General features: G+C 39.7%; 1 protein-coding gene across 1 annotated transcript; it reads left to right on the top strand.

Moving 5' to 3' along the window:
- Window positions 1–800: 800 nt before the first annotated feature.
- rundc3b (RUN domain containing 3b) lies at window positions 801–16,643 on the top strand. The gene is made up of 11 exons (XM_037784764.1): window positions 801–1,104; window positions 6,903–7,018; window positions 8,985–9,118; window positions 9,631–9,716; window positions 9,925–10,014; window positions 11,483–11,563; window positions 12,392–12,566; window positions 12,970–13,127; window positions 14,450–14,596; window positions 15,279–15,400; window positions 15,490–16,643. The coding sequence occupies exons 1-11, from the start codon at window positions 1,010–1,012 to the stop codon at window positions 15,633–15,635; spliced, it is 1,350 nt and encodes a 449-aa protein (XP_037640692.1). The 5' UTR covers window positions 801–1,009; the 3' UTR covers window positions 15,636–16,643.
- Window positions 16,644–16,698: the final 55 nt, after the last annotated feature.

Below are 16,698 nucleotides of genomic sequence, written 5' to 3'. Positions count from 1 at the left end.
TGTTTTCAATATATTTAACTATTAGCCCTGTTTATATAACACCATATCAGGATATTAATTACATCTACTAGTCTTTGAACAGTTTGTTTTGACACAAATTAGTTTTTTTATAGAAAACAGCCTTAAAAAATTCAGATGTCTGCATTCTTACTTATATCATATCATATAATATAATATAATATTATATTATATTGGAGGTAAATGTGCATGGTACAACCTGTAAAAAAGTGTGATAGGCTATGTTAGATAAAAAGCATATATATTTTTTAACTAAGATGATAATAATATTTTAAAAATAAAAAACACCATAATAATAATAATAATAATAATAATAATAATAATAATAATAATAATAATACATCTATAGATAGATAAATAAATCCAAAGTCCCTAAAACTCTAAATTATAGGCTATGTTAAATCAAAAACCTATATATTTTTTAATTATGATTATAATAATAATTAAAAAATAAATACAATAATTAGATAATAGAACTGTAAACATTTTAAGAAAGTGTATTTGTCAAAAAATGTCACAACTTAATCAAATTCAAATATAATTTCAGTTTTCAGTTAATGTCTTTAAGTTGTCTGCATTCTTACTTATATTATATTATATTGTATTGTATTGTATTGTATTGTATTGTATTATATTATATTATATTATATTATATTGTATTATATTGTATTGTATTGTATTGTATTATATTATATTATATTATATTATATTATATTATTAACTTTTATGTTGAAAGTTCCCACCGGAGGTCTGATAACGTTGCAGGTGTGTGTGTTGAGCCCCTCCTCCAGCCAAGCAGCGTGTGTTACTCCGGGCTGACGGAGCCTGCTGCTGCGCCTTCTCTACCTCACCCTGCTGCAGAGCGAGCGGAGCGGCAACGACGCACCGCCGCCTCCTCCTCCTCCTCCTCCTCCTCCTCCTCCTCCTCCTCCTCCTCCTCCTCCTCCTCCGGCCGCAGCCACGGAGCCACGGACCCGGGCCGGAGCCGGGGATGGCGTCGCTCGGCGTCGGGCTGCATGTCAGCCGGCAGCGGGTCTCAGGACGGAGCACCGCGGTGGAGAGGAGGAACCTGCTGACGGTGTGCAGGTGGGAATCCCTCAGCCTCTTCTTTCTTCTCATGTCTAATGTCAGGGAGGATGAAACAGCTTCACATTTGTCATTTCAGAAGCGTTTATTTGAGGTTAGCTTGTGGAGCTGCAACCCTGGACTCCATCCATATTTAAAAATATATGACCTCATATGCAGAAGTCTGTGTCTGCTGGATGAGCTGCATTCAAATATTATAAAACAAATATATTAAAATATCAGCTGGCTGACCTCAAGTAAATGCCTCTATCATGTGTGTTTGTACATATGCATCTCTTTCATTCACTCTAAGACACAATACACATTCACGCCCACTAGCAGCAGCCTGCACAAGCCTCCATTAAAACATTCATGCAATCACATTTTACTTTTAATTACCCTCATAATCAGTTCAGAGCAGGGTTAAGCTTAGGATTTTAGAAATACTCAGGTCAGGAGTCCAAATTTCTCCATCACAACCCCACCCCAGTAAAAATAATGGATGAGCCACCAAAAACAATTAGTTAAATGTGTTTCTTTTTAAATATATATATATATAAATATATTTTTTCAAATTTTTTATTCATATAACTGCAAATATAAGTATATTTTAAAATGTCCCTTAGTGGTGGTTTAAAGAGCCCCTTCCACACTACTAGGAATATAATGCAAGTAGATGGAAAAAGTGTTTTTTGTTTTAACTTTATTGCCTGAAATTTAAGAAAGCAATTAGGGCCGCCCCCTCTTTGTCGATTAGTCGACTAATTGGTCATTTTTGGTCTTAGTCAACTAAGATTTCTTTAGTCTATTAGTAATTTTTTAATGCTTTTTTTGTTTTCAAACTGAATGACTTATTTCCAAGAAAGTTCTGAGCACATTTCTGGTAAACACAAGATTTAAAATGGTGCTTTTGTGTGATTCTTTGTGGAGAAACTTGTTTTACAGCTCTGTCGATTAAATCAACTAATGAATTAGTTTACAAAATACGAGTGTTAGTCGACTAAGAATTACTTTGGTCAAAAACGATGCATAAATTCTGTGTTTTTGTAGAATATACATACAGTACATTCATTCATTCATTCAATTAATTCCTCGATGCATTCATGAATGAGAAGCTGGTTAATAAATATGGAGCATGGCTGACAGATGATGGATGCTGAGGTGCACACACACATGTCGCCTGCCATGTTTGTCCTCCTCTCGTTGTCAGTTGAAGTGAAAAGCCTTGGTAGAGTATTGATTTGTGGTCCTCTCAGAGCTGCTGGCAGATGTCACTTACTGACTGACGGTCCCTGTGGTGCATTCGAGGCAGAAGAGGAGAAAATGTCAGAGAAAAGGGAAGATACGCAGGTGTAGTTTTGTTTTTATTTCGGCACCAAGAACGTGTCACGGTTCAGAACACAAACTGATAATGCACCACCTGCTCCAGCTGGTGTCTGCTCTGTTTACAAAACAACAAATATAATTTACAGGTTTCTGCACAGTGTCAGGTGTGACCTGTCTTGTACGCCTTCCTCCATTAACGCCACTTGAAACAGATGTAAACGGAGAGTAATTAGACGCAGGTGCTCCTTGCTGACCTCCTGGTCCTTTCTTCGGCTCTTCCTGCCTCCGCACCAGCCATCAACTCGCTGATTGGCACAAGCGGAGGAGGGAGAAGAGAGAGAGAAGTGATGGCAGGTTGGCAAAATGAGTGAACTGAAGATGAAATCTGAACAAAATAGAGGGAGGAAATTAACTTCTTACATACATTTTGCCTCTTTTGTTCTCTCTTAGGTAGCTTTAATGTTGTTGAAATCATCTTCTTCCTCACTGAGACAGAATCTTATGGAGCTGAAAAGTCGACTGACAGATTGATGAATCATTTCAGTCATTTTTTAAACAAAAATGCCAAATATTCACTGGTTCCAGCTTCTCAAATGTGAAGATCAGTGTTCCCCAAACCTCAAGAAGACGTTCTCAAATGTTTTGATTTGTCCACAACTCAAAGATATTCAGTTTACTGTCATAGAGGAGTAAAGAAACCAGGAAATATTCACATTTAAGAAGCTGGAATCAGAGAATTTTGACTTTTATTTTCTTAAAAAATTGGTGATTAATTTAATAGTCGACAACTAATTGATTCATCATTGCAGCTTTAATCATGTATACCATTTAGCCTGGTATACAGTATTTGTTGTCTTTAGAAACTTTAGGATCTTCACCAACATGTAAAGTTCAGTTGGTTTGAACAGTGCTTGTCTGCACAGCATGAGTCTGTATCGACCGGCACGCCAGCAGGCTGCTGCTTGTTAGGGGGTCTAGCTTTGAGAAAAGTAAAGATTGCTGCTGGAAGTGAGTGTGAGAGGAAAACAGAGACTCAGCCGTCAACACCACTACACACCGGCCATTGAAATATATACGTTTTTTTTTTTTTTAGATGCAGAGAAGAAAAATAATTTTATTGTCCATATTAATCACCGACAAGCTTTGAAGTCATCAAACTCAGTGCACTAATGGAGGACAGAGGGTGTTCATCTTCCACCATGTGATCACATGGAGGAAAACATCAAAAACACAGCTTCAGTGGTAAAAAGCTGTTGTGTAGATGAATGCACTGTGAACATGTTTTATAGACCAATGGCTAAAGAGAAGAGCAGCAGTGCTTTCTAAGAGGCCTTGTGATGTTATCTATCCAAGCCATAGACTGTTTATAAAGATGGACGACATGACAGCTCCCCAAAAGTGAAGCCAAAACATCTTGATCGCCCCCTGGTGGCTGGCTGCAGCATAGGTCATAAGTCCCGCCCCCTCCATGTTAACGGATGAGATATAGACCAAACTAAGAAGTCAAAATACATGTCAAATAATCTTTTTACCAATGATGGTTTCTGTCATTTTAGGTAGTTCTTATCACGCTGATGTATGTTCAAGTGTTCTTCTAGTGACTTTTAAAGAAAGAAAATATCAAAATAATAAGTACACTGCAACAGCATTTTTATGTTAAATACGCCTACTTTTAATTTCACTTTTAATTCTCAGGAAAGAAAACTGAATAATTTGCCTCTCTGGTGTGAACTTCTGGTATAAACAAGGCTAATATGCATCAGTTATTTTATTGATTCATTCATTTTTTACTCCTTTCTGGGTGGAAACAACAGGGCTTATAGACGCTGTACAATGCCGGGTTGAAATAAGGAAAAGGGAAAAAAGAGTGAATATCGGGAGAAGTGTGACTCCGGGAGAATGAAAAACGGGTGTCTCCTGGGAAAATCGGGAGGGTTGGCAAGTATGCCACCGTCCGATCACTACTGCGCAGACTCTGGCTCCAAATTACGTAAAAATCTCAAGACGGCAGCTCCGGTATCCGGGATATATTGGCTTCACTTCTGTCCAGTGGAAGGAAGTAGAGATATGTCGTCCGTCACACAGTTTTCTGAATGAAATAAGATTGATTGATATCTTAGGGGGAATAACTAGTAAGTACAGTCACACCGAAAACAAAAGGCCTTTTACACAGCAGACATTTTGACTTGTCATAGTAGGAAAAGCGCAGGCGTTGTGTTACTGATAACATTATTGATTACTCACTTCTATTCATGTATCCCAGTAAGCCTAAATGGAATTCAGCCATCATTGATTTTATTATTTACACCAGTGATTTTCCTACTGTCACATGTCAAAATGTGTTCTGTGAGAAAGACCTTCCTGACAGGAAGTCTAATCAGCCAAAATAATTGTGCAATCAAATAGCGTCCTGGTTGTTGTGGAATTTAAAATGTACATTTTCACGAGTTGTCACATCACGAGTCCATCACGTCATGTTGATAACTTCTCTCATTCCCAAGCAGAACGTCGGATTATTCAACATTTTTGAAAGGGAACATCCATTATTGTTGTCCGTCGCAACAGGCGACTTCAACCACCTCAACGCCGATACTGTGTGCTTGACTTTTCATGTCGAAAACACAACCTCAGGAGTTACATTTGAATGCAGCGTAAGTTAAAGCAGCTGTGTGGGTGGACATATGTTCTGATCTCAGACTGTCTGACCCTGAAGGGACTTAATTCAATTGATCCAAAGAGATCAATCAGTTTTCACTCTTCTATCGACACTTTTAAAAATCCACCTTTATACAAGTGCATTTGAGTCCCCTTAATTATTAATATAATGGTAAAATTGCTCAAACTGTTTGTTACAGTTATTAAACAATTTGTTTTATTTTAATGATTTCAACTGCATCTTAAATTTCTCTCTAAAGTCAACATGTGTGCTAAATTAGAAAATTGTTAAAATAAATTTGACTTGACTCTGTATGTTAAAACCATCTTCACAGTAATATCATTTTTCAACAAATATAATATTTAGTACATTGACTGTTGCAGGTGTTCCTAAACTTTGAACTGCCACTTATTTGTCAGGTATTATTATTGTACATGTTTTATTCCTGTTGCATTTCATTTCAGGATTTCAGATTGTCTCACATTGACTCGAAGTCCATGTGTTTTAGATTTTTACTTTATGTTGAAAAAGTAATAACCGAGAGGATAAGTGCAATATACTCTACACAGAGAGGAAATTAGGTCGGTCTAAATTGCTGTGAAGAGCAGGGTTGTTTTTCAAAGTGTCTGAAATACACATGATATGTGATTAAAACCTGCCGTTATTCATGGAAATAAGCTGAAACCTATCAGTCTTTGTCTTCTTTCACAGGAAGCACGCACTCTGTGGTCACCCTGCTGCTAAGCAACGAGATAGAGAGATGAAGTCAGATTATTTAACTGAGCTGCACACAATTTGGCAGAATTTGGACAACACACACACGACACACATTGCAGCCTTGTCCATTGACTCTCCTTCCTGTCTAATTAGTTGAAACCAGATTAGACCGAGTTGCTCAGTGCACATGACTGTCATAGTGGGAGGCACATTATGACTGGTTTCATCACAGGATATTAATCAAAGCCTCGTTACAACTGTGGAGGCCAGATGCCTTTGTTTTCCGTGCCTTAAATTTAAAGCTAGGGTTGGTAATCTTGAGAAACTAGCAAGAATAAGATAGATTTAAAAAATATCAAACCGAAAAACCGAGCCCAGTGTTGCCAACTCTTTTCCAATAAAAGTAGCTACTAGCACTAGCTCCAACAGTTGCTATATAGCGAGAAAGTCTCCAAGTCAGCAACACTGACAGTTCGTCCGTTCAGGCCTCCCTCCAAAGCCACTCCCCCAAAAATTATCATTATGAACGTGAACAACAAACATGACTATTGTTAGTACTAACAGCTGTCACGCTAGCAGCTTGTGGAAGACTCCAGTGACGCCTATGAGTGCACTGGCAGGGTGTGCGCAGGTAGACAGACAGGTAGCACGTCCAATCATTTCAGCTTATTTTTCAGCTCTTTTTTGTCAGAGCATTTGATTCATTGATTGCTGTCGGGATGTAAAGACAATTTCAACAAATATAACAAAACATGTTTTTGAAGAAGATTACCAACCCTAGCTTTAATGACAGATATGTTAAATTCAGAGTAAGAAAATAACCTTAAGAGTGTTTGTTTTGTCAATTAAGATTCTTCTTTTTGTTTGTTTATTTGTATGTGCATTTGGGGAAATGTAACAGTAGTCTGAGAGTGTCTTTATCTTTGATATCATTCAGTCTGGGATCAGACAGCAACAAAGAAAGTATTTTAACATTGTTGACACACTTGAATGTCAGTGTAGACAAATTGGGATAGATCTCTCACATATTTAGGGGGCAAGATATCCTTATTTTTTAGTATGTGTCACTAAAACGCTGGATCCTACAGTTCTCATAATGCAAATCTTCTTTTGTCTTCAGGTTTTCAGTGAAGACTCTGCTGGACCGCTCCTGCTTTGAGACAATAGACGACACATCTCCAGAGTTCGTTAACTTTGTTTCCATCCTGGAGCACATCCTTAGTCATCGACTCAAAGGTAAAAAAAAACGTACACTCAGGTAAATAACCTATACACATTCTGCATGTGTCATATTTAAACTGCAGTATGCAATATTATTTTTCTTGCACTTTGTCTTAGTTGATTTAGTTGATAGGACAGTGACAGGAAACATGGGGAGAGATAAAGAGAGCGATGATCTGTGATAATGGTCCTCAGTCGGAAATGAGCAGCGGTTACATGTGGGCTGATATGCTGGCTGCCGATCAGTAAACATGATTCAACAAGCCATTCAGATTTGGCTTCCCTTCCTACATCACATACAGGCTCATTAGAATATATCGCCCACAGTTTGAAAACCACCTTTGTAAAGGTGCACCATATTTTTCTCGCAAGCCATTCAGAGCAGACTGGGCTTTTTCGGGAGAGATGCTCAAGTCTTTGATACACCAGGCCTTTCGGGACGTTGGTGAGCGTTTGTCGGCCGAGTTTTTTCAGTATGTCCCACGCCGTTTGCTGTAGTCTGCTTGTTTTGGAGGCGTTTTGGCCAATGCAGCATTTTGAATCGGCGGCGGAACCCGTCGGTGAGAGAAATCTCTCTGATTGGCTGTTCAGCTTAATCGAATCAGTGCAAGAGAAGAGAAACAGAAGTGAGGAAAGCAAGCAAATGAGTTTCTTTTCGTTTTTCATCTTCATCACATTTGATCATTCCAATAAACGTATATTTTCACAGCAACATGGACATCTGGAATGAAGCTAAGTGGTGAGAGTGGGCTGAAAATGGTCGGCAAACGCTGCTTTGTTTCATCTATGTATCATACCAACGGTTTGTATATCCGCCGTCCTTGGTCTTCCGGTTTCCCTTTTTGAAGGACGAATACAGATGGTTGCGACTGGAGAGTTATTTCATCTCACGCAGGCCCAGGAAGTATGTGGTAGTCAGCCGTTGGCTGTAGTCTTTTCGGTGTGTTCGAGTGCAACTTTTTGGCCAGGACACAGAAGACATGAGGCGACGTAACTGGCAGCGTGAGGTGAAACCCCAAATCCATGTATGAACCTGAAAATGAGCATGATATGTCCCATTTAATTCAAATGAGCACACATTTTATGTTATTTAAAGGGACTATTTGTAACTTTCAGAAATGCTTGTTAACAGCGACACATGTGGTTGTTAAGTCAACGAAAGTCAAAGTCAGGCTCACGCTTTGCTCGCACTAAATAGACACGAACGGGCATCGCTCAACACAGTGAGGCGACACACGTCAGCTAAAACCACAATATCACTCTCTATTTCACCTGCTTGGCAGTAATGTTAGCTGACCAGACAAAGGTCTCTCCATGAATCAATGCTGATCTTAGTATTGGCTTTTCCTGCCTCAGCCCCTCTGCTTCAGCCTCCGGGGCTGAGGCAGCGGGGCTCCGCAGCGAGTAACATTATCGCCTCCCGACCGCGGCCAGAGGGAGACACCGGCACCCGGTCGGAGACGACAACGTTACTCTCTACGGAGCCCCGTCACTTCACAAGACACAGAAAACATCTGTTGGTCTGTAGGAGCTGCAGCATTTATTTCTGCACAAACGTCCACTGTACATTCACTAGATATTCTCAGAGCTACTAAGTCTTCTGCAGTGTGTAGTGTGCGCGCATGAACGTGAGGTGGAGCGAGAACGCTCGCATTGTGTGAATGCAGGCAGGCAGAGGAGCGGTCTAAACAGCGTAGCCACACGTGAGCGCGCATATGCAGGCGTGCATATGCGGGCGTGCATATGCGAGCGTGCATACGCGAGCGTGCATACGCGAGCGAGCGTGCGCATGGGATCCCGACCCGGTAGATTTATACCTGTAAAAAGTTACAAACAGTCCCTTTAATGTAATTTCTGGGTGAAAAGCCCTTCAACTGTGTTCCACTGCCATGTGTATAACAAGTACAAACTTGTTGTCAGAGCATTACAAATGCAGATTCAAGCTGGTAAAAACCTGTGTTTCTGTCTCTTTTTCTCTCAGGTCAGACAACTTGGTTTGGTTATGAGAGTCCTCGGAGTTTCTGGGATTACATAAAAGCTGCCAGCGGTAAAGTCCCTCATAATTGCATCCGAAGCATCGAGAGCATGGAGAATGTGCGATCATCGAGAGCTAAAGTGAGGATTAAACTGTCTTGGGATCATCATTTAATTACCCGAAACAGCAGGGAAGAAATTAACTTGAATCTCCAAACGTCAGAAAGTCTAATACAAACAGTGCATTTAAGAAAACAAACAAAAAAACAGCATGTAATTTAGCCCAAAAATTTAAAGATTTATACAATATCACTGTTACATCTTCTACTGTAAGTCCCAAAAGATCCTGACAACACACACACACATACTGCACAATCAGGCTTTTTTTTTTTATTTTAGCCTACTTTGCATTTTGCCCTCAGAAAAAGAACAAAAGGAACAAAAAAAGCGTTAAGAACACTCGTGCTCATAAAACGTGACTCAGTCTTACCCTGCGGGTTCGAGAACAAACAACTGGAGCTAATATTGTTCTGCAGTCAGGCCAGATGAGAACAAGACACACACACACACACACACACACGCTCTCTCTCTTACGTCATGAACTCCATAAGCTTCCACTAACGGCTCGATGTCACTTGTTTCTCTCTCTGCAGGGCAGGGCGTGGATCCGAGTGGTCCTGATGGAGAAAAGATTATCAGAATACATCTCATCTGCACTGAGGGAGTTCAAAACCACCAGGTCTTAATGTTGTGCTCATATTCTGTACACACTGTTTCCCCTTCAACCCAATTGTGACATGTTTATCAGATCAAATGTATTTAGAGACATCAGCATGCTGCAGGATCATTTAGATCTTCTAACACTGTTCACATCTTATCACACATCAGTCGACTACATCTAGAGGAGTTGAATTAATGACAATAATGTGCTCACGTCTTGACTGTAGGAGGTTTTACGAAGACGGAGCGATCATGCTGGGAGAGGAGGCGGTGCTGTTGGCAGACACATTCATCGGACTCAACACCATTGACTTCAGGTACTAATCACATTCTGCTGTTTCTTACTCTTTTTTTATCCTGCTTTCTGTCCCCGTTGCTCAGTCAGTGTGTGTCAGCTTCTTCTATGACGTGAAATGCATTTTTGCCAAAGTGTCATCGAAAAAGTAACAATCCCTTTAACAATTTTGAGGCTGATCCAAAAAGCTTTCATGTTAATAGAGAAAGGAACTTTTCATGTTTTATTGTTTTACAACAAGTTTCAAGTAATTTATTGTGATATGCACAACAATTACAGAGAAGCAGTTGTTGGCAATGAAATTCTTGGATCTTAGGCTCCCTCCAACAATGCTCATACAAATATATGTTTAAAAACCATGCAAGTAGAAATGAGAATCTAAGACCTAAAATAGTGCAGAAGTTAAAATATAGGCATAAAATACAACACATATATATTATATAAGATACAATTGTATTTGTGGAAGACAGGTATACAGTAATTGCAAAATGAATAAACTGTAATGTAAACATAGGAATATTGTAAATGTATATGTGTAATGGATATATATATTCATCCATCCATCCATCCATCCATCATTCGTTCGTTCATTACTGGCTTCAAGGTGGTCTCCAGACAGTTTTCTAGAAAGTTATCGAAATTAATTATAACTAGAGACCATCGTGTGATGGGATCACACCAGCTGCGAAGCTACCCATGAACTCAGCCCTCATTTTGATCTCAACTACACACCTGTAAAATTTCATGTTTGCATTTTGAGACTCACAAGGTGAAAGCAATACAAGATAAATATAAAATACATGTTTGCTTAAAGGAACAATATGTAGGACTGACTGCTAGTGTTTTAAAATGGGTACAAAACATTGGAGCCATGGCCCATCTGCTCCTCCGGTGTGACTGATAGCACGTTTTCGCGCTAACTGAGGTTACCTTCGAGACATGGCCGCGTTAGCCACTTGCCAACAGTAGTGGGAATCACTTCACCGGCTGTGTGTGTTAATATAAGTACTCGTTGCCTTGATAACTCAGCTGCACACGGACCTTAGAGAGATGTGCCGAAGCTTTTCAGGTTTGGGTAGAATCAAACATTAACGTTATCTCTGTTGATCTAGTCCGTTTGCTTGCTTCCATGGCTTCAGAGGGCTGTTTGCTTGCCAATTGGTTTCATATGTGGCAACAGGGTGTTGAAATAGGCAGCGGATGGGATCACACCGGCCAAAACAAAAACAGACGTTCTAGACCGGAAAGGAAATTTCAAAGGAGAACATACTGGCTGTAGCATTGTTGTCAAAGTATTTCAATTCAGCGTGTTTCCTTAATCTCTGATGACATGTAATGGTCATTTTATGATTTATTACAGTAAATATATTACACATTGGTCCTTAAAGTATTTACTTCCTTTAATAGGACAAATCTGAGTCATCGCTGGTGCAGTAAGTAAATCTGGTAAAATAGGAGGCGCTGTTTTGATTTTCCATTCTGTCTTTTAGCTTCTGTCTTAAAGGAGAGTGCCTGGACGGCAGCTGCCTCGCCGTGATCGACTACGCGCCTTACCTAAAGTTCCCTCAGAAGTATGTGAGGTCAAATGACACCCATCACACACTTCATCATCAGTGTATAGCAGGGGTCAACAAAGTCGTTTTTATTGAGATTTAAATGATCCTTGTATTTAATTTGTTATCTACAGCAGACTTTAAACTTTTTAAAACTTTTTAAAATATTTAAACTGCAGAATGCAACATTATTTTTCTCGCATTTTGACTTTGATAGTTTATAGGAGAGTGACAGGAAGCATGGGGAGAGAGAAAGAGGAATGATCTGTGATAATGGTGAAATGAGCTGCGGATGTTGTGGTTACATGTGTCTTTATACCGTCGACCCATCAGGACGAAGAGAATATGGAAAAATATGCAAAATTTTAATGTGAAATTGAAGTGACTGATTGGTTTACATCACAAGTTTAGATAGTGATGGGCATCTCGTTTCCCTTCTTTGAGATTACTGTAGTTTCCACCAGTGAATGTATTCTGAGTATCATACACAGTATATTCATAAACTATGGTATAAATACTGGCCTGCTAAATACCAGTATTTGAGGTCTCCACTTCCAGAAAGTTGGACTTTTATCTTTACATTATCCCACCCCTGACAGCCACTAAACTAACTAAAATTTAAAGGGGACATATCATGAAAACTCACTTTCCTCACTTCCTACAAATCATTATATTTACATTATTATCTACAGCAGATTTGTGAAAAATGATGTGAAAGTTTTAACTATGAAAGGCGAGAATTCGTCTTTGGTCGGAGGGTTAGATTTGGCCTACTGGCCCATGTTTGTCTACCACTGCTGTGCTGGATGTGTACTAATATAAGGCCCGTGCTGGTTCCCTGTGCAGTGCAGACAGCATCAGCAGCGACGAGGAGGAGATGAGGACTCTGGGGAGCAGCGGCAGCGAGAGCAGCACCCCCGACAAAATGGCCACCGCCGCCTCCATCTTCACCGAGCAGAGCAACTTGGTCAGCAAGTGCAAACGCTTTGAGCAGAAGTACCGAATGGCGCTGGAGCAGAAGGTAGTGTGTGTGTTTTATATTACGGTTATTTTGGGATAAACAAATTGGATGGTAATATTATGCAAATGTGATATTTTCCATGAAGTCTGTATGATCATTAAAGGCTTGTGAAAAACCAGGAGGACGTGTGTTCTGTGAAGAAATGTTTTTTTATGACACAAACACATTCAGCTTGAAGTTATTTCTTGAATACACAACATCCGTAATGTTGCTTCCCTCTGTTGCATCAGCTGTGTTCAAGATAATGGAGCTGCTGCAGTCTCTGCTCTCCGGTTATTTTGCTTGCTTTGAGACAGAACAAAGAGCTCAGATGTGTGTTCATACAATAGCGCCTTCATGACATTAGACAAACAAATGGATAACAGAGTGTGTATGTGTGTGCTTGTGTGTGTCTTTGTCTCAGGGTTACCTGGAAGAGCTTGTTCGTCTGCGAGAAGCCCAGCTGTCCGAGGCTGTGTCTCATAACAAATCTCTTCAGCAGAGCCTAGCAGACACACACCTTTCCCACACGCTGGAGAAAGAACAGCTTGAGTACATCGTACTGGAACTACAGGACCAGCTGTAAGTTCATGTGTGTTTTGTGTGTTTGTCGGTGCATGTGAGGTTGCTGACGGTGAGGCGGAGAGGACTTTGCAGCAGATCCAGCTGTGAGTTTGACATTCAGGACACAGCGAGGAGCCTGGATGTTGCAGGTGGTTTGTTGTTTGTGTGTTGTTGAATCAATCGCTGCTTTTAGCCAGGAAGAAAAGCTGCATCAGCGCTGTTGTGTCTTTAAATTAATGTTCTAATCAGTGAAAAAAAAACTTTTCTCTGCTTGATCACTAATTTAATGTAAGTCTGTGAAGAGGATTTATGTCACGATCTCTGGAAATGAAGCTGGAGTATCGAGCCAGCGTGCATGTTTTCAAATGCAAATAGAGTGAAAAGCAAAGTGACATGCAGCGTTGACAGAGAGACAGTCATCAGTGACTACAGTCAGAGAAACTGTGAGAATGACGATGTGAGTCAGAGAGTATTTAAAGAGTAAAAATATGCAGGTAAAAGTGTCGGCTTACGGCTTGCTAGCCAGGCCGAGTAGAGATCAGGGGCCGTATTCTTAAACTTCCTAGTACAAAGAGTTTCTCATAGTGACGAGATTCTAAGGAAATTCTTAGAAATATGAAGTTTTCTAAGAATTTCCCCTTATAGTTAAGACTAGATCCTGGTAAAGATAAAAGTTATTCACAAAGCATCTTAGCCCTTAAGAAAGCTCCTAAGGTGAGTAGGGAGGAGGACTTTTAAAAGGCTTAAGAGTTTCTTAAGCAGAGGAGAAAATGGCAGGAAGACAAAGAGGTAGGAGGAATATTCTCCAGACGCTGAGTGACAGTGAGTTAATGAAACGCTTCAGATTAGATGGTGCAGGGATAACGTTTGTGGTCGATCTCATTAGAGACACACTCACATCTCCCACCCAACACAATAACGCCAGAAATGAAAGTGATCACAACACTAAGATATTTGGCGACTGGAAATATTCAACAGTGTTCACCGATTTATAGATTTACATACCAACCAACACCACTACTTATAGAGACTGGCTTGCAATCACAGACACTGATGAAAGCCGGGCCATTTTTCCACCGTTAATGTCAAATAGATTAAGTACTAAAATTACCGTAAATATACGTAAGTAAATAAATATAACAACTATCAGCATGTGAATAGGCTAATGCACAAGTAGGCCTGTGTTTTCAAACATTTTGTAGGCTACTTTTAAAGTATGGCTTACAATTTGTTCCACAGAGATGTTCATTACATAAAGTAGTATCCTCCCAACTTTTTTTATTTGAAGAGTTTATTCAGTCCATAGATTGTCTCTAACTCTGGATGTCTATTATCTTCAGGACGGTGCTGAAGAACAATGATTTGCGGTCCAGACAAGAGCTGACAGCCCATCTGACCAATCAGTGGCCATCTCCGGTCGTCTTGGATGCCAACGCCGTTGCCTTGGACACGCTGCTGTACAGGAAGAGCACGGGACAGTGGGAGGAGTACGTAGATGAGTTCACATCCTCCAGCTCTCAACTAATTATTATCTTCATTATTGATAAATCTCAATTAAATTATTCACAAATATCTTATCTTATCTTATCTTAATATCTAGCTATATTTGGCTTATACAGACATGGATTGCAGATCTTGCTCATTTATCTATTTCAACAAATTGGCAATTTGGACTCTGGCGGACCGTTTTTGTGTCAAATTATTATTAATTATTTCTTTATTGTGAAATAAACCCCTTCAGGGGGATGAGAGACCCCTCAATATCTCCCTGTCTGGGTTTATTTCACATTATCCCTTACATATCGTCTGTATCGTTATTGGTTATTTTAGGAATTAAACCACAAAGACGATTTACCTCTTTACCTAAATAAAGTATGGAACAAGGAAAAAAAAACGTAACAATTGTATAGTGGAAAATGCCCCTTACAATTTCTCAGACCAAAGATGAAATAGTTTCAGTCTAAAATCCAAAGCTATTAAATTTAAAATGATAAAAACAAAGAAAACCAGCAAATCATACATTTTGTGAATCTGGGACCAGCAAATGTTGTGTAAAAAAAGTTCCTTAAACTTAAAAGAAATTAATCAATTATAAATATGGTTATTGATTCATTTTCTTCAGAACTAGTTGTATGTGATCTTTACTGATCCTTTATCCTCTCGTTGCAGGAAGAGTTTCCAGAGTCTGGAGCAGCTGTCTGCAGGGCTGAGTCTCTCCCAGTCGTCTCTTGAACCGTCACACACACTGAGTCTGGAGGCGAGGCCGACAGGCACACTCTGGCCCCATCCAGGTACGTCTCCTCCTGCAAGTAAGCACCGTTGTCCAGGAGAGTCTCCACTCGGATATGCGAGCACTGATCATGTCCATGTTGTCACTCAGGTAAAGAGGAAACTCCGTCTCTGAGAGGTCTGTGTGGCTCCCTGACATCCGTCGCAAGCTACAAGTCTCTGTCCAGCCTGAAGTCCAGCGAGTGTTTGGCCAGTCCTGCAACGGAGATCAGCAGCCCGGGCTTCACTCCGTCATAAGGAACTTAACAAACAGATCGCCACCAGGGTCAGACAATCCAGGAACTTTCTACATGTAGGTAATATTGATTTATGTTCTGTTTGTGGAGCCCACTGAGCTTTAACAGATGGAAGTCAGGTTGGCAAGTTGAGAATCCAGCAGCTCCATCAGACCGAAAAATGTCTTATTAATGACTCTTTATAGAGGATCTCCTGCTGTGACTTCATCAATATGTTATTTTATCTAGTTATCTGTGGAGCATCAGTTTTTTTTTTCTTTATAGGAAATAAATTAAATTAATACAGTTGATGTAAGAATTGAATGGTTTCCCAGGAGATCATAGCATGCTGAAAATACTGACTAGATCAGATCAGAGTTACTACGCGTAATTTCCTGCAGTTGAAAGGGTCTTTTTTTATCTTCTGTGCTGCTACTGCTGCCACTGAATTCATATCATTGTTTTTAAATCTAGTAATCTCTTTGATTTATGATGAATGTATCTCCAATTATGTCAGATTCTCATCAACATTGTGTAAGGTGTAAATGTTTTCTCAAGTTTTTTTTTTTTATCTGATCAGTGTTATGTTGTCAATGTCGTGCATAATGTAGTTGTGACATGGTTTTGTTCTCAGGTAATGATCCCTACAATTAATATCCACCCTTCACTTCTGTGTTTACTTTAAAGATCAGCTTTATCAGACACAGACTCTTTGTTATTATTCCCTTTAATTATTCAAATGCAGTATTTTAATGGCTAGTTACCACAAATCGATCATTCCTAAAACTCTGAATACTGATCTGTGTTAGGGCCCAGTATCTTGCAGCAGATATTTTTGAGATTGAGAAACAAGTGGTTTTGTGGAATATCAATTAAAGTATTATTGGTGACTAGCAGTGTACCTCAACACTGAGTCATGACTTTGCCTTTAGCTCGTTCCAGCAGTTATTTGCACAGACATGCAGCAGATGTTTTATTGGATTTGTTTTGCCTTTTTATCCTTCATTTTGAATAAACTGCACAGTGAAAATTTAATAGTGACATTTGAGTTTCTTGTCGACAATGAACAGGTGTGGTGATAAAGC

The sequence above is a fragment of the Sebastes umbrosus genome, chromosome 11, assembly GCF_015220745.1.
Source record: "Sebastes umbrosus isolate fSebUmb1 chromosome 11, fSebUmb1.pri, whole genome shotgun sequence".
Taxonomy (NCBI): Eukaryota; Metazoa; Chordata; class Actinopteri; order Perciformes; family Sebastidae; genus Sebastes; species Sebastes umbrosus.
Note: the sequence above shows the minus strand (reverse complement) of the source record. Positions and strands in the feature narration are given on the sequence as shown.

Coding starts and splice junctions, on each gene's coding strand:
- rundc3b (XM_037784764.1), top strand. CDS start 1,010: ATGGCGTCGCTCGGCGTCGGGCTGCATGTCAGCCGGCAGCGGGTCTCA. Junction 11,564..12,391: donor TACCTAAAGTTCCCTCAGAA/GTATGTGAGGTC, acceptor TTCCCTGTGCAG/TGCAGACAGCATCAGCAGCG. Junction 14,597..15,278: donor AGCACGGGACAGTGGGAGGA/GTACGTAGATGA, acceptor CTCTCGTTGCAG/GAAGAGTTTCCAGAGTCTGG.